At 39.8% G+C, this 26051-nt stretch overlaps 1 protein-coding gene and 1 pseudogene across 8 annotated transcripts in view; one reads left to right on the top strand and one right to left on the bottom strand.

Annotated features, from left to right (window-relative positions):
• The window catches only part of LIPK (lipase family member K), a 49867-nt gene extending 25469 nt beyond the window's left edge, over positions 1-24398 (bottom strand). The window contains exons 1-4 of one of the 8 annotated variants that reach the window (XM_086679532.1): positions 24270-24398; positions 19111-19255; positions 6558-7134; positions 90-208 (exon numbers count right to left, since the gene is read on the bottom strand). In XM_086679532.1, coding sequence (XP_086535658.1) covers positions 90-194 — 105 coding nt within the window. In that variant the 5' untranslated portion in view covers positions 195-208; positions 6558-7134; positions 19111-19255; positions 24270-24398. Of the gene's footprint in view, positions 1-89; positions 539-6557; positions 7135-19110; positions 19256-22632; positions 22785-24269 lie in introns of those variants that run through there. The other 7 variants (XM_086679531.1, XM_086679530.1, XM_086679533.1 and 4 more) reach the window with 7 other exon arrangements.
• On the top strand, positions 892-1070 carry LOC112851600 (U2 spliceosomal RNA; annotated as a pseudogene).
• Positions 24399-26051: the final 1653 nt, after the last annotated feature.

Below are 26051 nucleotides of genomic sequence, written 5' to 3'. Positions count from 1 at the left end.
ACATCGATAATATCTAAATTATTGTATATAAAATGATGATAAATTAATACTTCTTTATCTTAATGTTTTCTTCTTAATGAATGACTTACAATATTCATAGTAGCCTCAGGATTTGTGATGCCTCCTTTCTTGTGATAACCATGTATGGGTCCAAGAAGAAGCATCCAGTAGGCTGCTGCTAAAAGCTGCCACATTGTGGGGGCTCTGCCTGGGAAAAAAAATATTAACATATGTGTCATCAAACAGAATTCTGAAAGTGAAGTTTGCTAGAATCCTTCTATAATACTATTGCGGGAGAGCATGGGAACATGCTTCTAGGTTACACTTTACCAGGCAATAAACTTAATATTCAAGGCTCATTCCATGAAAAATCAGAAAGTATAAATTTTTACTAAGAAAGAAGGAAGGAAAGAAGGAAAAAAAGAAAGGAAGGAAGTCAACTTCAAGTAAGTCTCCAATAGGCAGCTGAACAAAAGAAGGGAATGTAGAATTTGCAGAAAGAGAAATATAATGGCCAATATATTAATAAAGCACACTTAATATCTCTAGTTATCAGATAACGTAATTCCTTTTCTTCTGATCAGGGGAGTGAGTGCTGGCATAAGCTTTATGGAGAGAAATTTATTAGCATGTCTTGCAAATTTAAAAATATTCACCGGGGCGCCTGAGTGGCTCGGTCGGTTAGGCATCCGACTTCGGCTCAGGTCACGATCTCACGGTCCGTGAGTTCGAGCCCCGCGTCAGGGTCTGTGCTGACAGCTCAGAGCCTGGAGCCTGTTTCGGATTCTGTGTCTCCCTCTCTCTCTGCCCCTCCCCTGTTCATGCTCTGTCTCTCTCTGTCTCGGAAATAAATAAACGTTAAAAAAAAAAATTTAAAAATATTCATGTCTTATTGCTTCTTGGCCTTTTGGCTAAGATCTGTTCTTTTCAGTGTAATATCTGATGCAACTTTTATCTGAGGACAATATATTAAATAGATTTTTGGAACTAGAAGAGGGAATAGGAGCTTGCTCCGTTCCCTCCATGCATCAACCTGGTATTGCTGTAAGTCCAGGAACGGTGCACCCCCTCGGGGGAACAAAAAAAAAAATTCGCATCTTTCACTCTGTAATTCTATCTCCATCAGTCTAGCCAAAGGAAAAACAATATATGTGTAATAATAAAAATATATATTATAAAATCGTTCCTGATTATATATCTTAATATAGTGAAATTTACCACATAAGAGATCGATAAAATAAATTATGGGTGAGAAAAAATGGATTTGTTCAGCCACCAAGTATGTTTATAAGTGTTATGTGAAATTTCTATTATATAATATTGAGAGAAAAGCGATGTAAATTGTGCATATATATATATATTTTTTTTTTTAATTTTTTTTTTTTTCAACTTTTATTTATTTTTGGGACAGAGAGAGACAGAGCGTGAACAGGGGAGGGGCAGAGAGAGAGAGGGAGACACAGAATCAGAAACAGGCTCCAGGCTCTGAGCCATCAGCCCAGAGCCCGACGCGGGGCTCGAACTCACGGACCGCGAGATCGTGACCTGGCTGAAGTCGGACGCTCAACCGACTGCGCCACCCAGGCGCCCCATGTGCATATATTTTGAAGCCCAGTGATAAAACAAATTATAAAGAGGGGAAAAAAAGAAAGAAAAAGAGAAACCCCTCATGATTGACCCCAAGACCTGACCTTTACTGCCCACCTGCATGTACCTGTCTATATTTGTCCACACTTTCCTAAAGTTCTTGTTTAAGAACTTACTTCTAAGCTTACATCTTAACTCAGGAAAAACCCATGATGGGCACAGCATCCCATGATGGAAACAGAAGCGACCCCTCAAGCAATAATGACTGCTGGAGGGAGAGCTGTGGTGGCCCAGACCACCCAGACCAGTTTGAACTCAACCCCTGACTCACACCTGCACAGAGGACCATGCTGTGACCAGCTGTTAACCTCTACCTCATTATAATACTAAAATCTCCACCCAAGGAGGAGCAGAAGACTCATTTACATAACATACAACCTGTGTATAAGCATGTTTCCTTAAGGTGCAAGTGTGACCTTATGCCTACCTCCATATTGGATGACGAGGCTCCTCTCTCTAAATATTCATCCTAACCCTACGTGAAAGGAGCCCATCCCATTGGGCATTCCCGGCTTTGGAAGTTATTCCCCGTGATCTCCTTATTTGCTGCCCATAAAGTTTATTTTGTGCGACCACATAGACCAGTCTCTACCTATGACTCACCAAGGAGTGAAGTCATGTGAGTTCAGTTACATAAGCACCAAATTTTAATTACGGTTATATTTAGATGGTGACTGTTTGGGTGATCACTTTCTCATTTCCTAGGACTTTCCATGCTTTGTAATTTTTTAATTTTATTTTTATTTTTTGAGAGAGAGAGAGAGAGCACGTGCACGCACACATCTGTGCGTGAGCAGGGGAGGGGCAGAGAGGGAGGAAGAGAGAGCATCTCAAGCAGGCTCCCCGCTCAGCTGGAGCCCAACACGGGGCTCAATCTCACGACCCTAAGATCATGACCTGAGCTGAAATCAAGAGTTGGATGCTCAGTCAACTGAGCCATCCAGGCTGGATGGAAATTCTGGAAACGATGGGGGAGAAAGATGATTATATTCCTCATTTGGCTTTGAAACCACCTAAGTTTATTTTTTTAACTAAAAAAAAAAATTTTTTTTTATTTTAGAGAGAGAGAGAGAGAGCACATGAGCAGAGGAGAGGGGCAGAGGGAGAGAAAGAGAATCTTAAGCAGGCTCCACACTCAGCACAGAGCCTGACATGGGGCCGGATCCCACGACAACGAGATCATCGCCTGAGCTGAAATCAAGACTCTGACACTTAACTGACTGATCCACCCAGCTGCCCTGAAACCACTTAAGTTTAAAAGCAACAAAATGAAGACAGATGGTAAGTCGCAGCCGGTAGGAAATGGAAGCATTTTTCAGAAGATGCCTTCAGTATTGTCATAGAAAATTCCATAAATCTCTCTCTTGGATTCATCAAGATCATAATCTCTGTTGAGTATATGTATGAATATAATTAATGTATAGTATAATTAATACGATTAATGTAGTAAATACATACTTTTATATCAACATAGCACATTTGTATGTAACTAATATTGATTAATAGAACTTAACTCTGGTTGATCACAATGGTAGTGTTAACACCACCAACAGTAACAATGATCACCATTGCAACTATTGAGAGCCGATTATGTGCCAAATTAGGTGTCAGACATATATGATCTCATTTCATTCTCAAAATTACCCCAAGAGATAAGAAATATCATCTCCACTTTATTTCAAATGAAATTGCGTCTCAGAGAGGTCAAGTCACGTGCCTGGGCTCAAACAGAGTGATGGCAGCAGAATCTGACTCTTGTTGCCAGACCGTGAAGGAAATTTGCCGACCATTTTGTGCCCTTGACCAACTGGTGGATGCGGAAAAGGTTTACAGGGCCCTCTGGCTACTAAGTGCCTGATTAGTATAGGCATCATGATTACCATTAAAAAAAACCCGCCCCAAACCCCACAGTGATAACTCTTAGAATCCACCCCAGCCAAAGTGAATGAGACTCTGTGGGGGTGTCCAGGGATCTGCATTTTCAGATTCCAAGTGATTCATATGTCTTCCAGTGAGTGAGAAACAGCTAGGTGGCTGGTTTCCTTGCGAACAGAAATGTTTTCCTTCTCATTTCTGTCTCTCCGGAGCTAGCACGGAGGGTCTCACAAACCGTGAGATTACAGCATGGAGGTTCTTATGAAGGCTTGTCAAATAAATAAATGGGTGAAAGACTGAATGAGTGCACGACTTAATCTTAAAGATGGCCCCATGCTGACTCACTATTTCGTCCACCAGGGAGCCCTCTTGCTCAGGTGTAGACACAACAGGGAGAACCGGAAACGGAGCTCCACACACGCTCTAACTAGAACCCATTGTACTTACTCTTTATCGCACTTCCCTGAGGCATTGACCAAGACGTTTTGCAAGAACATTCCAACCAGCAGACCAGAAAAGCCCTGATGGCAATAACGAAAGGCCTAGAAGACCACCCCCACAGGTGCCCTTCCCGGCCTGTGGCTACACCCCCCCATCCAAGACGGAGCACCCTGCCTCCTCTCCTGCACGTACCCCTCCCCCTGTCCCCAAACTCTCCCATGAAACCCTAGGTGTCCTTGCCACAGAGAGGTGGGTTGTTAAGACAGGAACCTGTCACCTCCCCCAGCTGCCGCCTCTCCCCCCCCCCCCCCCCCCCCCGCCCCAAATTAATGCTTTTCTCTCTTCCAAACCCTTGTCGGGCTTCTCTTGAGCCAAGTTTATCTGAGTTTGTTGGGCAACAGTGCTGGCAGGCCAGCCCAGAACTCTGTTCTCTATTCGTCGGGATCCCTGGGCACCCCCGGAGGGAAGCTGGCCTTCGGAGTTCCAGGGCTTACCTGCTTGTTCCCCGAGTCCGCTGCTGTGATCATGGATCAGTAAAAATTCCTACCCGCCCCCACCCCCCATCCCTTCATGGGTCCTCTCTGACAGGTAGGCTTTGAGAGTTGATTACACCCTTAACTCAGGATTTATCTTATGGGAAATCATTAGGGAGTTTTTTGTCTTTAACGGTCTTTTGTCTCAAAGCATTTACAATTTAGATGCCCCGGTTTCTGCAGAGTGGTTGGCATTTGAGGCCTCCGAGTTACAATCCTTGCAAGTGAATCTGATGGGCACGCTGGAGAGCCGAGGTGGGGGATGGGGGGGTGGGAGGAGGGGGAGCGGGGGAGGGGGCCTGTGCAGAGGAGGAGCGCTAGGTGGCTTCGCCGGGGCGCAGCTGGTAGAAAGAGCTGGAGTCTTCCCAAGGGATGGCGCAAGAATGTACCGGTCATGACAGGCTGTGCTTTGCAGCCGTGACATAGAGCCCCTTTGGCCGCTTTGTTTCATACCTCTGTGCAATGGGTCTGGGTTTGGAAGGGCGACGTGTCCCGACAAGAGGAGCCTGCGTGTTCCATCCTGTGGCAGGTTCTAACCCAACAGCCTTTCTTCAGGCACCCCTCCCCAGGCCTCTGCTTACCTGGCCCTTCCAGGGGTGCCCTGCTCGGCCCTATCTGAGCCTCGTAGTGTTAGCTATCACTGTCGGGTGAGTCTGCCCGACTTAGACACCTCTCCTTCGCGACACTCCAAGAGTCCTCGTATTTCTCTGACGTGTTTCCATGACAGCATCTCACGTTGACATCCTGCTGATTCACAGCGGTGCCCTGAGATGTTAGGACTAAGAGCGCAGACACGATAAGTGCCAGGGGTGCTCAGTCCTTAAAGGTGAGATCCTGGGGCCTCAAGTCGCCAGACTTGGTCAACACAGGTTATGGGTATTTTAGATTTATTTATATAGAGAGATTATATATTAGACATATATATATATATATATATAATCTATCTACCTATCTATAATCTATCTATATAATCTATCTATATATATAATCTATCTGTATATGTAATCTATATATATATAATCTATATATATACAATCTATAATCTATATACATATATATTATCTACATATATATAATCTATCTATATAAACTATCTATATATAATCTATATATATAATCTATCTATATATAATCTCTATATATAATCTATCTATATATAATCTCTATATATAATCTATATATATATAATCTATATACACATATATTATCTATATATAATCTATATATATATAATCTATATAATCTATCTATAATTTATCTATATATAAACTATCTATATATAATCTCTCTATATAATCTATCTATATATAATCTATCTATATAATCTATATATATAATCTATCTATATATAATCTATGTAGATTATATTGAGTTATCACTCTAAATCAGCATTTCACACTGCTTTTTCTAGTAAACATGATTCCCGAAAGATGCTACTTGTAAGAGCTCAGGGGAAAGCATGTGTTAGACTGTATATATTATACGCACATAGGTATGCACATATATAGCTTATATCATATATATAAATTACATATGATCATATGTTTATCATCCCTGGTTCTTGCCCATGAAACGACAAAAGCCATGCAGTAGATCATGCAAATATGCCTCCTCATCTTTATAAATGTCCCCTGGAGTGAAAAATACTGCTGTTGTTATAAACACATATATATCCAAATGCTATATGATGATGTGCTCAGAGTCTTGGTTGACAATATTATAATTAAGGATCAGTGTAGTTCTGCAATTCTGATCCTGTTTGACTATAATCTACTTTTCTGCAGTTCCATTTGCTTGTGAAATTTTATTCATTGACTAACACCCGTTAAACATACTGTGGCCCAAATTTTCTAAGGAACTCTCTTGGGAAATGCTGCTTTATTACATATATATACATGTATATATATTCTTTTTTTCTATTCTCTACACCAAAAAAAAAAAAATCTGTGTAATTAAGTGAAGACTAAAAGGACACAAGTAGCCAAAAATTGGAACGTCATTTGTGAAGGTTTTCTGCAGGCAGATGTCCTCCACGGTGCTGAGACCCTGCTATGCACTTACCCAAGTTCGCTTGGAGAAAGGCGATCAGGAACGGGACTGCTTGAAGGACTGTCCTCCGCTACTCAAAACTCTTTCTCTCCTGGTTGTTTTCTGTCTCCCCCTCCAGCTAGTAGAGCCAGGGAGACGCAGGAGACGTCCTAGAGAACATTGTCCTGATGCCTTTTCTGTCTCACATTGAGTTTCACTATTTTATATCACGTTCATGTGGATCATCGGGAGGCAGCTCTCACGATGCATTTTGCACTGACAAGATACATTGACGATCGCATCAAGGATACCGATTTCTCAACCCAAAAATGACAGAAATAAATAGAAACTTTCATTCTACTTTTCTCATTGCTTCAGAATAGTTGCTGTCAGGCTTATTAAGCAGACGTTCAACCAGGGCTGATGTCAATGCTTGGACAGCACTCTCAGTGAATCCACACCCCAATTTTTCACACTGTTGCAAAAGTGGGGTGAGAATTGGCCAGAATATGAAGGTACAGAGACTCCATGGTTAGCTTTATTCATTGAGCAGACTGGGATTCATCAGAGCCATACACAGAAACCGGCCTTCCTGGGTTTTCAAAGCTTGCTTAGGAAATATTTGCAATTGAGTGAATAAAAAATATTACATGTCAAAATTAGTAATATGTAATATAATTATGTTAATTTATAATGTAGCATATAATAATGTATATTCACTTATATTAGGAAAGAGAAAAGTTAACAATCAATGACACAAACTTCTACCTTATTGAAGGAAAATTAAGCCCGTAGTAAATAGAAGAAAAAAGTAATAAAGATAAGAGGAAATAATCAATAAAGTAAAAAACAGAAGATTAGAGAAAAGTAACAAATCCCAAAGTTGGTCCTTTGAAAAGATTTATAAAATTGATAAGCACTGGGAAAAAATAGAGTTATATAAAGCAGCAGAATAAGAAATTAAAGAATGAATATCATGAATGATATTACAAATAATAAAATTATAACAAGGGAATATGATGAAAACTACAAGCTAATAAATTTGATAAATTAGATTAACTGGACAAATTCTTTGAGAAACACAACTTTAACAATTTCTGTTTCAAGAAGAAGTAGAAGATTTGATGAACTGTATTCTATTAAAGAAATTAAATTTGGGGGCCCTGGGTGGCTCAGTTGGCTAAGCATCTGACTCTTGGTTTCAGCTCAGGTCATGGTCTCACAGTTCATGGGTTCAAGCCCCGCATTGGGCTCTGTGCTAACAGTGCAGGGCCTACTTGAGATCCTTTCTTTCCCTCTCTCTCTGCCCCTTCCCCGCTCATGCTTGTGCCTACTCTCTCAAAAATAAATACAAACAAAAATCTCACTTCTGAGTATCATGACTAGTAAATATTAGTCTTATTTGTTAAAAATGATTTTTGTTTGAGTTGGGGCAGGTTATACTTCAGTCCTTAAAAAGACTTATGAATAATATAGGGTGCCTGGGTGGCTCAGTTGGTTAAGCATCTGCTCAGGTCATGATCTCACGGTTTGTGAGTTTGAGCCCCTGCATCGGGTTCTGTGCTGATGGCTCAGAGCCTGGAGCCTGCTTCCGATTCTGTGTCTCCCTCTCTCTCTGCCCCTCCCTCGTTCACACCCTGTCTCTCTCTCTCAAAAATAAATAAGCATGAAAAAAGTAAAAAAAAAAATTTATGAATAATAAACAAAGGAAACCCTCATTGTTTCCTTAGTGAATATCCTATTTAAAATTTAAGGAAAAAATTATGACAATTAGGCGCCCCCCCCAAAAAAAATAGAAAAGGAAGAAACACTTCCCAAATCATTTTATGAGGCTAAAATAAATTTACATCACATTTTAAAGTGATCTAGATAGCCAAAATGTATTGGCAAAAGATGTGAAGTTGGATGACTGACATGACTTGATTTCAAGGTGTACGAGCTGCAGCAATCAGCACTATGGGGCAGTGTCATATGATAAATGTCTAGTGCAATGGGACACGACAATTGTTGCACAAATATAGACACACACAGAGTCAACTGATTTTGGACAAAGCTTCGAAGGTAATCCAATGGGAGAAAATCATATTTGCAAAAACTGTGCTAGGAGGGTACATAAGAGAGAGAGAAAAAAAAATCTTAGTCCCTAACTCACACCACTGGCAAAAGTTAAAAGTAAATTATTAGCCTGACCATAAAAGCAAAAACTGTCAAGCTGAAACAAAAACAAAGGAAATCTTCATGACCTCAGGGTAGGCAAAGATATCTTAGGACATAAAAAGCATGAAACACAAAAATGATGGATTGGATCTCATTGAAATTGAAAACCGTACTGCTGAAAAGACAACACTAAGAAATCCAAAAGTCAAGCCATAGACTTTGAGAAAATATTTATTTGTTTTTAATATTTATTTATTTTTGAGAGAGAAAGAGACACAGAGCGTGAACAGGGGAGGGGCAGAGAGAGAGGGAGACACAGAATCCGAAGCAGGCTCCAGGCTCCGAGCTGTCAGCACAAGAACCCAACGCGGGGCTTGGGCCCATGAAACGCGAGATCATGACCTGAGCCGAAGTCAGACGCTCAACTGATTGAGCCCCGAGAAAATATTTGTAAAACAAAAATCTGACAAAGAAATTTTATCCAGACTATGTAAAGATCTCTTGCAATTCAATAAGAGGTCGAAGAGCCACTAATAAAATGGACAAAGACTTTGAACAAAAGAAGGTATATAAGTGACTAATAAGTACTATAGTCCATAGTCTTATAGGGTTAAATATACAGTATTTATGGACTAAGTCCATAGTCTTATAGGGTTAAATATACAGTATACAATTACCACATGACTCAGTATTTCCACCCTTAGGTATTTATGAAGAGAAATGAGAATCTATGTTGTCTAAAGGATTTATAAACAAATATTCGTACCACGTTTATTCACAATAGGCTTCAACTAGTCATAACCCAAATAGCTGTCAATTATGGAATGGATGAACAGATATGGGTTATCTGTCCAATGAAATGCTACTTAGGAATAAAAAGGGAACAAATGACTGATACATATAACCACATGGGTAAAACTTAAAAGCATTATCTTGAGCCAAAGAAGAAAGTCAGATACAAATATATATATATATATATATATATATATATATATATATATACAGATATATACAGATATATAGACAAAAATCAATATTAATATGTGGTGAGAGAAATCAGATTGAGGGTGATTTGGGGCTAGGCAGCAAAGAAACATAAAGGGATTGTCTAAGGTGAGGGATATTTAATATCAAGGCTGATCTTACGGCAGTTACATGGGTATATTTGTCAAAGGTCCTGACTTGCACTCTTATAGCAGCTAATTACATCACGATATGCAAGTTATACCTTAAGAAAGCGTCGAAAACAGAAAGAAGACGCAGCCACAGTGGCCCAATATCCTTGCCATGTGAGGTCCATCCACTCTTTCTCAAACCTCAGAGTCTTTGTTTGTATATGTTAAAAATACTGGGATCTTCAACCCTGTCTCTCAGAGATTCTGACTCTAAGGTAAAGTATAGACTCAAGACCTGCATTTTATTATTTTATTATTTTAAGAGCTGCATTTAAAAAAAGTTTATTTTTGAGAGAGAGAAAGTGACAAGGGGAGGGGCAGAGAGAGAGAGAGAGAGAGAGAGAGAGAGAGCGTGCGAATCCCAAGCAGGCTCCACGCTGTCAGCACAGAGCCTGACACAGGGCTCGATCTCAAGAACTGCGAGATCATGACGTGAGCCAAAATCAAGAGTTGGAGGCTTAACCGACTGAATCACCCAGGCGCCCAAGGGCTGCATTTTTAATTAGTACCTCCTGGTGGTTCTGGTTCTAGGTGGCTCCAAATTCACACTTGGAGAAGCACGTCACCAGACAGATGGGATTCTTGTTTCTCGGCCTTTGTCCCTGTTTCCCACACCTGTGATCTCCCTGCCTTCATCCCTCCAGATTCTCTCTCTCCTGCCTGGTTCAACTCTTTTGAGTTAATCCCTGCCCTTTGCTCTGAAGTGTGCCTCTAATGAGCTTGAAGATGATACCACGAAACATCAAACCATTTTCCAATTGTTGGTAATTCTAAGTGGAAATTGTTCCAATTCTAAGTGTTGTCTCTTAAATTACATAGAAAGCTGCTTGTCACACCCTTTCTTCATAAACATTTCAAAGACGAGTAGTACGTATTTTGGTAACAATTGGGTAAGCTTGAATTCTTAGCCTTTTCCAAGGAGATCTGAATTACGATGTCTGTAGAAATAACCCCCAAATCCCTTCCAGATCATCAGCCGGGTTTGCTCTTTTGTTTTGCTTCCTGGCTGACATTTCATTTAATTATTCAATAAGAAAATATCTTGGCATTCTGCTTTGTATTTCACCTCTCAGTCTTCATTTTAAGGGCAGTTTTACAGGCTTAGTTCCTGAAAGAGAACTTACAATACTTGGCACATGTTAGATACTTGATAATATTGTTCGATTCTAACTCAACTGACAGGTCACAGAGCCAAACTCATTCAGTCTCCACGTGCTGCTACGTTATTCAAACTGATTTCTCTTTCGGTTATAAGTTTTGCAGAGAAATGGTACTAGTCTTTCCTTTGTAAATGATTCTGGCAGGACACAATTAGTCATGCCCTGGCAGTGAGGGAGCAGAACCATGGCTATGCCAGAAAATCCAGTCCATAAACTCATGTCTCTTTCAGGAATACATATATTTTTTGCTTTGAATACTCATCTCTCTCTCTTTTCCAGTCATCAGCGATAAAAGTGGTATTATTAGTGACATTTATAATGAAAAAATAAAATACAATGATAATAATAGCAGCTATGGGGGGGTGGGGGGGGAGGTTGAGATGGCAGAGGATTAGGGACACCTTAGGCTTGTCTCATCCCTCAAACAAAGGTAGGCAGTTATCAAGTCATTCTGAATGCCCAAGAAACCAACTGGAGGTCTGAGAGAACAAAAAACGCAAGTCTACTAGTAGAAAAGCGACCACCTTCTGGAAGGTAGGAGAAGCGTAGAGTCGTCTTGGGAGAGATATAGCTGTGGGTACGGCAGGGAGGGAGCCTGTTTAGGGAGGCTACCACAGAGTATTATAAGCAGTGGCGCGCAAAATCTGACATTCTAGAAGTCCGCTACAGTGGGGATGTGCCTGGCTTGAGGGTGCTCAGATGGCAAAGCAGGGAGGAATCTCAGGAGTGGCAGTGTGGGTCTGAAGACCCCCGGGGGTGTTAAGAAGGATGGGCGACACCCGCGTGCTATGCTATTTCCAGGCACAGGAGCAGGTTACTAGGGCTGAGGGCAGCAAGCAAGGATTCCAGCCTTCGGCTCTGTTTTGACATAAACTCTGAACCACTTCTACAGGTGTGCCACCACTTTCCTTGCACAGGCGGGCAAAAGCCTGGCAAGACCCTCCTCCAGGAGAACAGAGCAGGTTCCCCCAGGGGAAGTGAGTCCCTACAATTTGGAGTTTTGTAATTCAGTTGCACGCCTGAGATAAAAGAAAAAAGAAGCTTGGAGACAGGCCGTGTGACTGCAGGATTCTGACAGAAACCAGTGACACAAGGGGGTGATTGATTGTTCTTCTATGAGGGTTCCCTGAAGAATGGGGAACCCCATCTTTCAGCTCTAGGGCTAGGGAGCTGGGCGCCATCATATTTATTCTGCTCATCAGAGCTGACAGCCGTCAGGGAGCCAAACAGCGCCTCCTAGTGGAGGACAGAGATGTTTACATCAAGCCCCAACCCGCTGAAGCCTGGAATCGCATTTCCGCTGAAATAAATCAGCCTCAGAATCAGCACAGCAAGCACTTCCCCCAGAAAACCAGCACAAACCCCTTGCTCCCACCAAGTCTACTGAGGACAGACTGCTACCAAGCTACACCTCTAAGGGAAATAAGATCTAGCTTCCTGTTTACTTTTATTCTTTATTGTTTTATTTTCTTATTTTTCTACCATTTTTATTTGTATATATTTTATATTATTTATTTTTTCTTGTTTTCTTATTTTTATTTTATTTTAATTTTTGGAACTAGATTTTTTTTTTAACAAGCAAACCAAAACACACCTAGGATTTTTTGCCTTTTTTTTTTTTTTTTTTTTGTCTTTCTTTGCTTTTTGTTTTTTCTTTCTTCTTTTTCTTTTCTGGAAAGAATAACAAGATGGAAAAATTCACCCCAAAAGAAAGAACAGGAAGTAGAACTCATGGTTAGGGGTTTAATCAGTGCAAATATAAGTGAGATGTCTGAAGTTGAATTAAAAAAAATGATTATAAGGATTCTAGCTGGGCTTGAAAAAAGCATAGAAAATATCAGAGAATCTCTTTCTTCAGAGATAATAGAACTAAAATCTAGTCAGGCCAAAATTAGAAATGCTATGGCCAAGATGCAAACCTGAATGAGTGCAATGACAGCAAGAATGGATGAGGCAAAGGAGCGAATGAATGATAGAGCAGATAAAATTATGGAAAATAATGAAGGTGAAAAGAAGAGAAAAACGAAAATTATGGATAATGAAGGCAGACATAGGGAACTCAGAAACTTATTAAAACATAATAACATTTGTATCATAAGAGTCCCAGAAGACGAAAAGAGAGAAAAAGGGGCAGAAGGTTTATGCGAACACATTACAGCTGAAAACTTTCCTAATCTGGGGAAGGACAAAGACACCAAAATCCAAAAAGCACAGAGAACTCCCATGAAATTCAACAAAATTCAGGATTCAACAAAAGTCAACCATTGCCAAGACATATCACAGTCAAATTCACAAAATACACAGACAAAGAGAGAATCCTGAAAGCAGCAAGGGAAAAAAAGTCCCTTAACCTCCAAGGGAGGACAGATCAGGTTCACAGCAGACCTATCCACAGAAACTTGGCAGGCCAGAAGTGAGTGGCAGGATATATTCAACATGCTGAATAGGAAAAATATGCAGCCCATTTTTTTTTTTTTAATCCAGTAAGGCTGTCATTCAGAATAGAAGGAGAGATAAAGAGTTTCCCAGACAAAAATGGAAGTTCATGACCACTAAGCCAGCCCTGTGAGAAATTTTAAGGGGGACTCTGTAAGTGGAGGAAAAAAAATACCAAAAGCAATGAAGACTAGAAAGGACCAGAGAACATCACCAGAAACACCAACTCTACAGGTAATGCAATGGCACTAAATTCATATCTTTCAGTAATCACTATGAATGGAAATAGAATAAATGCTCCAGTCAAAAGACACAGGGTATCAGAATGGATAAAAACAACAACAACAACAACAACAACAACAACCACCCAAGATCCACCTATATGCTGCCTACAAGAGCCTCATTTTACACCTAAAGACACCTTCAGATTGAAAGATAGAGAACAATCTATCATGCTAATTGACATCAAAAGAAAGCCAGAATAGCTATACTTGTAACACACAAATTAGATTTTAAACAAAGACTGTAATAGGAGATGAAGAAGGGCATTATATCATAATTAAGGGGTCCATCCATCGAGGTCTAACAGTTGTAAATATTTATGGCCCAAACTTGAAACACCCAAATATAGAAATCAATTAATAACAAATATAAAGAAACTCATTGTTAATAATACAATTGTAGGGGACTTTAATACCCCACTTACAACAATGGACAGATCATCTAAGCAGAAAATCAACAAGGAAACAATGGCTTTGAATGATGCGCTGAACAATGGCTTTGACTGAACAGATCTATTCAGCAAATTTCATTCTAAAGCAGCAGAATACACATTCTTTTCAAGTGTACATGGAACTTCTCCAGAATAGACCACATACTGGATCATGAATCAACCCTCAACAAGTACAAAAAGATTGAGATCATACCATACATATTTTCAGATCACAACACCATGAAACTTGAAGTCAACCCTAAGACAAAATTTGGAAAGCCCTCAAATACATGGAGGTTAAAGAACATCCTACTAAAGAATGAATGGGTTAACCAGGAAATTAAAAAATAAATTAAAAAATACATGGAAGCAAATGAAAATATGATGGTCCAAACCCTTTAGGATGTAGCAGCAAAGGCAGTCCTAAGAGAAGAGTGCATTGCAATTCTGGCCTACCTCAAGAAGCAAGAAAGGTCCCAAATACACAACCTAAAGGAGCTAGAAAAGTAACAGCAAATAAAGCCTGAAACCAACAGAAGCAGGGATAGAATAAAGATCAGAGCTGAAATAAATGATATAGAAACCAAAAACACAGTAGAATAGATCAACAAACTAATAGCGGGTTCTTTCAAAGAATAAACAAAAATGATAAACCCCTAGCCAGATTTATCAACAAGAAAAGAGAAAGGACCCAAACAGATAAAATCATGAGTGAAAGAAAGGGATCACAACCAACATCACAGAAATACAAACAATTATAAGAAAATACTATGAAAAATTATACGTCAACAAACTGGACGATCTGGAAGAAATGGACAAATTCCTAGAAACTCACAAACTACCAAAACTTAAACAGGAAGAAATGGAAAATTTGAACAGGCCCATAGCCAGCAAAGAAATTGAATCAGCAATCAAAAATCTCCCAAAAACAAGAGTCCTGGGCCAGATGGCTTTCTAGGGTAATTCTACCAGACATTTAAACAATTGGGACACCTGGGTGGCTCAGTCAGTAAGTGTCTGACTTCAGCTCAGGTCATGATCTCAAGGCTCGTGAGTTCAAGCCTCCCTCCGACCTCTGTGCTGACAGCTCAGAGCCTGGAGCCTGCTTCCGATTCTGTGTCTCCCTCTCTCTCAGTTTTTCCCCCATTCTTGCTCTGTCTCTGTCTCTGTCTCTCTTTCTCAAAAATAAATAAACATTAAAAAATTAATAAAAAAAAAAGAGGACACTTGGGATGAGCACTGAGTGTTTTATGTAAGTGATGAATCACTGAATTCTACTCCTGAACTCATTACTACACTATAGGTCACCTAACTAAAATTTAACTTAAATTATATATATATATATATATATATATATATATATATATATATATAACAATATAACAATAATATATATATTATATATAACAATAATAGCAGCTACCATTTTCAGTATGTGTCCTGTATAACAATAATTTTTGAAAATAACCTTGAGCCAGGAGCTTTTAGAAAGTGGTTGATAGGAATTAACGTATTTCAGCCACGGAACAACTTTATTCATAGGTCCTAGTATTATTATCTCCTTTTCATTTGTTTGGCAGAAGGAGAAACTGAGGCACAGAGAGCCTGGTTCGTCAGCTAAATTCACTCAGGCCGTAATTGCTGGCACTGAGATTTACGTGGAGGTCATTTGATTCAAGATACTACAGTCAATCCCTCCTCTACACTCACTCTCCTGTGTGTGCTCGAGCGTTCCTTCAATCATTTCACGTCTTTTCATGACCACCAGCATGATCATGTTCATGGACTTTTCAGTAATTCAATATACAAAGTCATAAGCTAAAAATCTCATTCAAAAGAAGTTGGTAAAAAAAAAAAAAAAGCGGCTGTTCATCTGGCCACTTCCTCCTTTCTGACCCTTTGGTAAAAACTGGGATAAACTACTTTATTCAAGACAAGGAGAAATTACTGATGTTTGTTGTGCACCATTCGAAGGTTTCCCTCTGTCTCTCAATCTCTTCCTCCTTCCCTCTCTCCTTCCCTCTCTTCCTCCTTTTTCCTTCTACATCATTCTTTGTCCCTTCCGCCGTCCTTCCCTCTGTAGCGGGAAGAATAGCATTCGCTTTTTGGTGTCAAAGGGCTTCTAAAGAGGACCATGCTCTCTGAGGCAAATGAACAGAAGTGAAAGTGGAAACTGCCCAGATAAATCAGGTTTAGATCCCCACAGAGCTGTCATTAGGCCGAACAGGTGCTGTGGTTCATAGAAGAACGCAAACTTCGGCTCAAATGACTCACAGAGCGGAGTCTGGAAAAATCAGGAATTATTCTGAGGAAGCGGTAATGTGTTTATGGCAAGCACTTTAGCTGTCCACCACTTATGGGAACTCAGGCCATTAATCGGTGGCACATGGTCGGTCCACAGCCTGGATTTGCCGACCAAACGTGAGAACGGAAGCAGGTAGCTGCAAATTACTTGCTTCCTTAGTTGTTACTGTCATTGCTGGTTTTAGCTCTTTTAGCTGAAAATACTACTGAACCGTATGGTCCATTTCTTATGTTGAAAAAGGGGCAAAAGAAGATGTGACTTTAACTGAGAGAGCTCGGTTGGGATACTTTCCTTCCTGATACATTGTTCTGAATCTTCTGGTAGCCAGGACTGTTAGAAGACTACAGAAATTAATCAAATTAGCAAATAAAAGATGAGTTTCAAAACTAGAAAATATATTTGACAAAACTCAATTCCTCTTCCTAACCGAAAGTTCCCAGTGAAGTATAAATAGAAATTCCTCAGTAAGTCGAAGGAGTCGTGTGAAAGATTCTCCAGCTGTAATTATGATCAGCAGTAAAATACTGAATACTTGCCCTTTAAAAGTGGGACCAAAGACAGGATACCTGCTCCTCTCCCTTCTATTCAGCAGGGAGCTGCAGGTGGTATGGAATAAAATGAAGCAAAAAGAAAAAGGGAAAACGAAACACGAAAGCATAAAACTGGAAAAGTAGAAGTGAAACCGTATTTAGCTGCAAGTAACATAAAGCACATTTAGAAAATCTTAACTAATCTGAACAAAAATTGCTAGATCTAATGAGGAAAAGCGGAAAAGCATCGGGACGTCAGGTAGTATTAAAAAAAAGCCATTGTTTACCTTATGCTAACCAAAAATGCTTAGGATTCAGCAGTTTTAAAATATGAGATGATTGGCATAAAAAACAAAAGTAATACGAGACAATCGGAACAAGAGACCAGCAGGATCTTCATGTTGAAAATCACAAAACTTAAGGAAACGTAAACAAACGAGAGGTATTGCCTACTTTATACATAAAAGACACCATATTGTTAAGCTGGCAGTTCCCAAATTGAACTCTATATTGATTAAGTTCCAAGGAAAATCCCAGCAGACTCTTTATTAAAAAATGACAGGTTGATTTTAAAATTCCTATAGAAATACAAAGTCCCTACAGTAGCCTAAGGTATTTAAAAAGAATAGTGAGGCTGGAGGGCTGACATTACACAATTTTCGGATTTCAACAGAGCTACTGTAATCAAAACAATGTGGTATTGGCATAAGGATTGGAAATGATGCATCACAAGAATAAAGTACAGACATAGACCAAATTGTATGTAATCTAATCACTTTTGACATAGGTTCTAGTGCCAAACAATGAGAAAAGAAACATTTTTTCAGTAGTTACTGGGTAATTACTGGGAAATTACTAGTAATTTCGCTGGGACAACTGGATATCAATTTTGAAAAAAAAAAAACTTGATGCACTTCTTCAACAAGGCATAAAAGCACACTTGAGGTGTATTGCAAATCTAAAAGCAAAATCTAAACTGTAAAGCTCTTAGAAGAAGATAGAAGATAATATTTTTACAAATTTGGGATCGACAACTATAAAAGAAAAAAATCTATTTATGCAATATTTATATCTTTATACCTTTATAAAGGTATATAGAAAAAATATATTTATACAATATTTATATCTTTATACCTTTATAAAGGTATAAAGGTATAAAGGTATAAAGGAGGCTTTATAAAATAAAAAAAAAAACTTGTGGTCGTCAACAACGCCATTAAGAAAATAAAAAGGCAAATCACAGATACGAAAATATTTCAACCGATATCTAGTAAAGTACGTATGACTAGGAGCTTTCAACATACAAGTAATAGTAAGACATACATTTTTTTAAATAACTTCTTTTTTTTTTAATATGAAATTTATTATCGTATTGGTTTCCATACAACACCCAGTGCTCATCCCAACAGGTACCCTCCTCAATGGCCATCACCCCCTTTCCCCTCAATGTGGATGGAACTGGAGTGTGTTAAGACATACAATTAAATTTAAAATGAGCCAAACACTTGGAGAGTCACTTCACAACAGAGGGTACAGGAAGGGCCAATAAACAGGTGAAAAGATGCTCAATATTGTTTATCATCAGAAAAATGCAGAATAAAACCCTCGTGATCGACTGCTAAACACCTGTTAGATTGGTTAACATTAAAGAGACCAACAAAAGCAAATGTTGGAGAGGAGGGGCCATCAGATCTTTCACACATTGCCGTTGGGAGTTTATAACATTACAACTGTCAAAAACTTAGGCAATGTCTCCACTTGGGACTCTCTCTCCATCTCTCTCTGTCCCTCTCCTGCTCTAAATAAATAAATAAATAAACTTAAAACTCAGGCAATTTCCTAAAACCCTATAAGACTACCGTCCTATTTTTAGGTAGCTGCTCAAAATAAAAGAAAATATAGGTCTGTGCAAAGACTTGCCTTCGTCTTGTTCCTTGAAACGTTATTCAGAATAGCAAATTACTGAAGGTAGCCCAAATGTCCATCAATGAATAGAAGGGATACGCAATTGTGTTCTATTAACACAGTGGAACTCGCGGACACATATAACAGAGGTAAACCTCACAAACATGCTGCTGAGCGAAAGAAGCGAAACGGGAAGGAATGCTTACTTGATAATTCTTTTTCTACGAAGATCAAGGACAGGTAAAATGAGGAGTGCCTGGCTGGCTCAGTCGGGTGGCGTGTGCGACTCTTGACCTCGAGGTGGTGAGTTCGAGCCCGGTGTTGGGTGTAGAGAGTACGCAAAAGTAAAATCTTAGGGAAAAAGAAAAGAAAAGAAAAACAGGTAAAATGAATGTATTGGAACCGAAAAAACGACAGCGTCTGGCGGTGGCATTGGCTGGAAAGGTTCAAGAGAAAATTTCTGGGTGATAGCAGTGCTCTGTATCTTGTCAAGGCTCACCAAACTGCATCCTGAAGATTTGCGCATTTTTATTGAGCATAATTATAACTCGACTGAAAAGAAACTGGAAACTATGTTGCAAAGCAGGTGTTCTCAATGATTACTGGTTTCAGCATAAATTAGTGCAACTCATTTGGTAAACAACATTGCTATCTTTACAACACCCTCTTAAGACTATTCATTCATGTCTTATGTCCCAGAGGTTCTACTCAATAAATGGAGACTAATGGAATACATTTTGCAGGATGCCTGGGGGGCTCAGTGGATTAGCGTTCTTTTCTTGATTTTGGCTCAGTTTCTGAACTCAAGGGTCGTGAGATCGAGCCCTGGTGCTGGGCGTGGAGCTTGCTTAAGTTTCTCTCTCTCCCCTTCTCTCTGCCCCTCCCCTGCTTATGCACACGCATGCGTGCACGCTCTCTCTCTCAAAAGAAAAAAAAAAAAAAGAGGAAATACATTTTTCACTTTTAAGATGGGGTGGGGGGAATCTTTTTGTACAAAGCTGCTTTCACTCCTCATTTGAAATAAAACTTAAAAACATGTTCAATCGTAAAGAGGTGCTTAAATAAAATATAATGCGTTTATTAAATATACTAGATAATTATTTAATGGCCGTAGATAGAGCTAATGTGGTAAACAAAGGCAAAAGAAAACAAATAAATTTCCTTACAACTTACAGCCCACTGACAAGTCTTTGAGACAAGGCAGAGTGACTGTCCACTAAGGAGCTCAGCTGCCTTGATGTTGACACTTTGCTACGGTCAAAAGGCAGTCTTAGCCCGATCCCCCAGGATCCTGTAAGTCTACTGTAACATATGAAAATTCCTTTGGAAACTTCTTTATCTCTACTCTCCAGATACATGTTAGCAATCATCCTCCAAGCGTATGGCCCCCTGATACACATCTGAAGGGTCTCATGACTAAGGTTTTACTAGACAGCACTAAATGACCTTCTCCTAACGACAGCTAGTCCCTCAAGGTCCTGGAAACCTTGCTTCCAAGTTCCTTAGAGACTTATGCTATCCCTGACCCCCTGCCAACTTAAAGGCATATAATCATTCACTCCTCACGACCCCCGTGCAGCTCCTTCTGCCCACGGGTCCTGTCCCTGTGCTCTCATAAACCCACCTTGTTGCACCAAAGACGTCTCAAGAATTCTTTCCTGGCTGTCTCTGAACCCCAGCATTTCCATATCAAAGCCCTTAAAATGTTTCTGAAAACTATATCATAACATGAAGGCACACTTAGGATAGCACATTAAGTGGGGAAAAATCGTCGGGAGGAAGAATCATATATGCCAGTGGTCTTCATTCCAGAATAGGCAATGATTTTCCAAGAAATACATAGACACATAAGTAGTTTTTAAGAAATCGGATTCTAGATCTTTGACTCTTAACATTGATATGACCTGAGAGTTTCTAGCTTCAAGCTGGTTCTCCTGTTCTAACTCTACAAAAGTCAGGTCTGCCTCTCCCCTCTCCTAAATCTTAGTAGGATGTAGGGTATGCAGGAACACTTGATCACATTGACACTGGTGTTGGCAAAGGTATTGTTGATAAAGAAGCCGCCCCTTTCCCAAGGGCAATTCACTTCTGCAAATGTGTTAGGTTTTACTTCTTTGCTTTCAAAAAACTGGGAAAGAATCTACTTGAGTTGTTGGGGGTAGATGATTAAAAATAACTTTTCTGGATCTATCACTATGTGATTTGTGACACACAGCTGCAGAAAAAATTAAAAGAATTGAATAGCATTATATAAACACAGTTTTTCAATGCGTTGTATAAACATGGTTTTTTCAACACGGTTGAATAATGAATGGAAAATAACTGATGCTGAGTTTTGTTTCATCTGTCAATAAACAATCATCACTGGGTGTATGAATTAGAAAATTCCATTCATGTCATTAAGAGATTCATTGCTAATAAAATTTGGTTTTAATGCTTAACAATTATTCATTAAACTTTTAATCTATTTACAATCCTTTGACCAATTATATACTAATAAAAATTACAATGAAATCCCTGAAAAATTATAAGAAAATGAAACTTGGGGCACCTGGGTGGCTCAGTCGATTAAGTGTCTGACTTTGGCTCAGGTCATGATCTTACTGTTTGTAACTTCGAGCCCTGCGTCGGGCTCTGTGCTGACAGCTAGCTCAGAGCCTGGAACCTGTCTTTGGATTCTGTGTCTCCCTCTCCCTGTCCCTCCCTGGCTTGTGCTCTCTCTCTCTCTTGCTCTCTCTCTCAAAAATAAATAAAACATAAATACAAATTTAAAAGAAAATGCAACTTGATCATCACAAAATGAAAACAATTTAAATTTCAAGTGCCTCCCTTGCAGTTGTTTAAAATTACGATAAAAAAAATTATATGTTGGCCTAAAAGTTTGTTCATATTTATGGAGTTTTGCACAGTTTGTCTGGGACCATAGAGTCAAAAACTATTTTAAGCAACTTAAAGATCTAACTACAATTCTACTTGTAAAATATCTTTAAAAAATAAACCAAAAAAGTATGATCTTCAAAAAGACTGGAAGGATTATTCTAAAATGCTAATGATTATTTTTGGACACTAGAAATAAAAATTTTCTCTTTTGCTATGCATTGGTTGTATATTTTCCTTAATGACTTTATCAGCTTGAATTACTCTTGTAATAAAAATGCACTTAAGACTTTTAGAAATAATTAGGTGTAAATTTAAATATTTAAATAATAATTAGGTGTAAATTTAAGCCCAATGACTACTGGGGTACCTGGATGGCTCAGTCGGTTGAACGTCCAACTCTTGATTACGGCTCAGGTCGTGATCTCACGGTTTGTGAGTTCGAGCCCTGCATTGCGCTCTGCACTGACAGTGCAGAGCCTGCTTGGGATCCTCTCTCTCCCTCTCTGTGCCCCTCCCCTGCTTGTGCTCTATCTCTCTCTCAAAAAATAAGTAAATAAACTTTTAAACCTAATGACTATTGAGTAAATGTCCTAGAAATCTTCTTATGGGGCAAATCGACAAGTTTGAGTATTTCTATTTTGTAATAACCATCTCAGCAGCCCCCAGACCTCACTTTTTGCTGATCACAGGCTTTGGGGCAGTAGCATCAGGGACTTTGCTGGCCGCAAGACTCTCTCCTGTCGATTAAGACGCTTTGGTGTTTGCCACTTGTCCCCTTTTTATCCAACATAATCCATCAAAAACCAATTGGGCTGTTTACGAAAATTCAAATTCTGTCTTGTCCTCACCTCAGCGTCCTTCACAAAGCTCTGATATTCTCGTCTCTCACCAAAGAAGCCTGACTCACAAGGTTGCACAACTGTTAGCAGCCAAGTTAATCAGAATTGGGATCTAATCTGGTTCTCTGTTTTCTGAATTCCACCACCCACAGAGTGAGAGAAGAAATCTGGAAGGAGGAGGAGAGTATTAACAAGTGAATGGGATGAAGTCATTACACAATAGGATTTTCAGGCCTGCAAATCTCAGATCTGGAGGTTTAGCACTTTGTACCAAAGGAAGAAGGACTCTGGCAGCTTGGGCAGGATCTTCAAATAGGGTTGAGAGGCCAGTAGCTCTGTGCTTCAAGCCCAGGGGAACCCTAGCAGGGGAGACTTTTAGGATAAATGGGGAATTAAATGCTCAAGGGAGAAAAGAAAAAAAATTGGCCAACACTAGAGGGCACCATATTTTCACGGCTCTTCTGCAAAGTGGAGGGCCAAGCCCTTGAACTCTGGAAGACTGTTGCTTCAAAATAAAAAATAAAAAATAAAAAAATCAATCAATCAATCAGATAACAAAGGAGGAGCTGTGGAGGAGATAATTGATCCCTCAGTTTCTTGTATGAAGTAAAGGAGACATGGAATAAATAGGTCGGTGAAGGAACATTAAAACCAGTTCTATTAGAATAAAATGACCCCTGGACACTATATTCTTATCCCCACTCGCAGTGAGTTCCACACTGTATCACATTTCTGAAGTCTTTAGTGTGCTAAAGGGATTATATATTTAAACAGGTGTCTTTTTTTCCAAACGTGAAGAAAGTCTGCTACCAACTTTTGTGTTTCTGAAAACAGTAGATAAAAGGTAAGTACATTGTAAAAGCAAGGAAATAACCATTTGGCTTTGACACGTAGAAGGAAAGGACAATCATTCCATCTTCCAACGCCCAGGGAGGTAGGAGTCCACCAGGCTGGCCCATCCTCACGTCCCTGGCCTTCACACAGGTCTTCCCTTATGGGGCTAGAGGAACATGTCACTCTTCAATAATAGCCACATTAGTAGGGACCACTTTTTCACGCCTCACCAGTAGAGCCCTTCATTACAAAGCAGCAGAAGAGAATGGCATGTCCTTGCAAACTACTGGAAGAATGTTCCATAAGCAGGAATGCCACTTGGTACAGTAACACCAACCAATCACTTGGCCCAAATTTTCCCGCAGATGAAGAGATACTCAAGGCTGACGGAACGCGATAATAGGGGGCCTTTTGAAAATTCCAAAAAGTTCTTAAAACGTGATCCAGACATCATTTCCCAAACCCCTTAGATGCACAATCCAAGAGAATGGTCTCCTAAATCCACAAAACCTGCCACTTGCATTTCCTGGGTGTGGATTTAGGATACTTCCCCTGGAGGAGACTCAAATACGGCAATGTCTGCTCTCTCAGTGCCACAGCTTCCTGAAACACACTATGACATGTCTTAGAAAACTCTGCATTCTATCTTCTCTGTCCAGAATAGTCACATTATACTCTATCTCTTGCTCAGCGTGGTAGAACCAAAATACAACATTCCTCACCAACGTGTAAAGTTCCTGTGCCTCCAAATATTTCCCATGTCTCATTGAAATACTGTGACCAGTCCCCGCAAATAGATCACTCGTCATTACCTGGTCTCTGAAGTCCCTGAGGGTGTGGGGGTGTCTGCTGTCTTCAAGTCCTGGGAGCTTCAGATTAATTCTAGCTCTTAGAGGCTGCTGTCAGGACAGCATGCTCTGTCCCAGCCAGCCCACAAGGTGTTGCAACCAGAAATTTCTCAACTCGAGGCAGATTAATCATGGCTTCAGATGATAGATGCCGCCCAGGCAACCTCGTTAGGTGAGTTCTTAGCCAGAGATGAAAAAAAAAAAAAGTGTGAATGGATTCAAACCCCACTCCTCCAAGCCCGTCCCTAGGTTCTGCACCTCAAGACTGAGATCGATTGGAAGCTCCTCAGCAGAACATAGATTCTCCACCCGGGAAATAATTCCACCAAAGGATGGTTGCCGTGACCCAGTCATACAAACATCCCCATAAAATGCCTAATCCCCCTGCATCATTAATTGTGATGCTTGTGGTGCTGTTCATTCCCAATTCCTGCTTTGGTTTTCCTAAATTCGCTCTACCTTCTTATGTAAACTGAATATCAGAACTGGCTGGAAACACAGAAAACGTATGTACTTCTTTCAACTGAAGCCGAGAAACACAGCGTCTCATTCAAGATCTCCAGTCAGCCAAAGGCAAAGCCAGGGGCCTTCCTTCCCTCCAACCAGTCTCCTTCCTAGTGAACAGTCCGCTTTTCCAGTGAAGAGCTCCTGTGTCCGCACTGGGTGGAGGGTTGGTGGTAAGGAACCTGCAGAGAATTTTCAGAATATTCGAACTGCGCGGGCTCCTGCTTTCTGTTTTCACAATTATGGGGGTGCAGATCTAATTTGATGACATTAAACCAAGTAAACCTTTCAAGTGATGCAAACACTAACATTTTGCAGCTTAAAAGTCATCTGAAGAGGAGAGAGAGTATTCCTGGGTTAGCTCCTAAATTTTCACCATTGGTTCGGGCATGTTCTTGGCCACTCAGAGCACGGGAGATAGTTGCAAATGTACCAGCAACGGAACTTGCATTTTAGTCCGGCAGTCAGGACTTAGTGGCATGATTTAAATACCTTCAAGTCTCTTTGGGTTGTTTCCATTAATAACTGGCTTGGACTCAGGGGCCCCTGGGTGGCTCAGTCGGTCAAGCATCTGACTTTGGCTCAGGTCTTGATCTCACGGTTCATGAGTTCGAGCCCTGTGTTGGGCTCTGTGCTGACAGCTCGGAGCCTAGAGCCCGCTTCAGATTCTGTGGCCCCCTTCTCTCTCTAGCCCTCCCCTGCTCATGCTCTGTCTCTTTTTCTCTCTCAAAAATAAATAAACGTTAAAAAAAAATTTAATAATTAGTTTTTGACTCAATTTGATTTATTTATTTATTTTTTTTTTAATTTTTTTTTTTCCAACGTTTATTTATTTTTGGGACAGAGAGAGACACAGCATGAACGGGGGAGGGGCAGAGAGAGAGGGAGACACAGAATCGGAAACAGGCTCCAGGCTCTGAGCCATCAGCCCAGAGCCTGACGCGGGGCTGGAACTCACAGACCGCGAGATCGTGACCTGGCTGAAGTCGGACGCTTAACCGACTGCGCCACCCAGGTGCCCCTAAATTTGATTTAAAATTGTAGTTGGGATTGGTTTTGCTTCTGTTACTATAATTAACTATTAATATTAATTAAATTATAATTATATAATTATATAATTATAAATTTATAAATTATAAAATTATAAATATTAATTAAAATGTTTTGTATTTTGATTTGCTTTATTAGAAAAGTTTTAAAAAATTTTTTTTTTTTTCTTCAACGTTTTTTTTTTTTATTTAT

This window comes from Puma concolor, chromosome D2, assembly GCF_028749965.1.
Source record: "Puma concolor isolate L17-30 chromosome D2, mPumCon1.1.hap2, whole genome shotgun sequence".
Classification (NCBI taxonomy): domain Eukaryota; kingdom Metazoa; phylum Chordata; class Mammalia; order Carnivora; family Felidae; genus Puma; species Puma concolor.
This window is presented reverse-complemented; position numbering and strand designations above follow the sequence as displayed.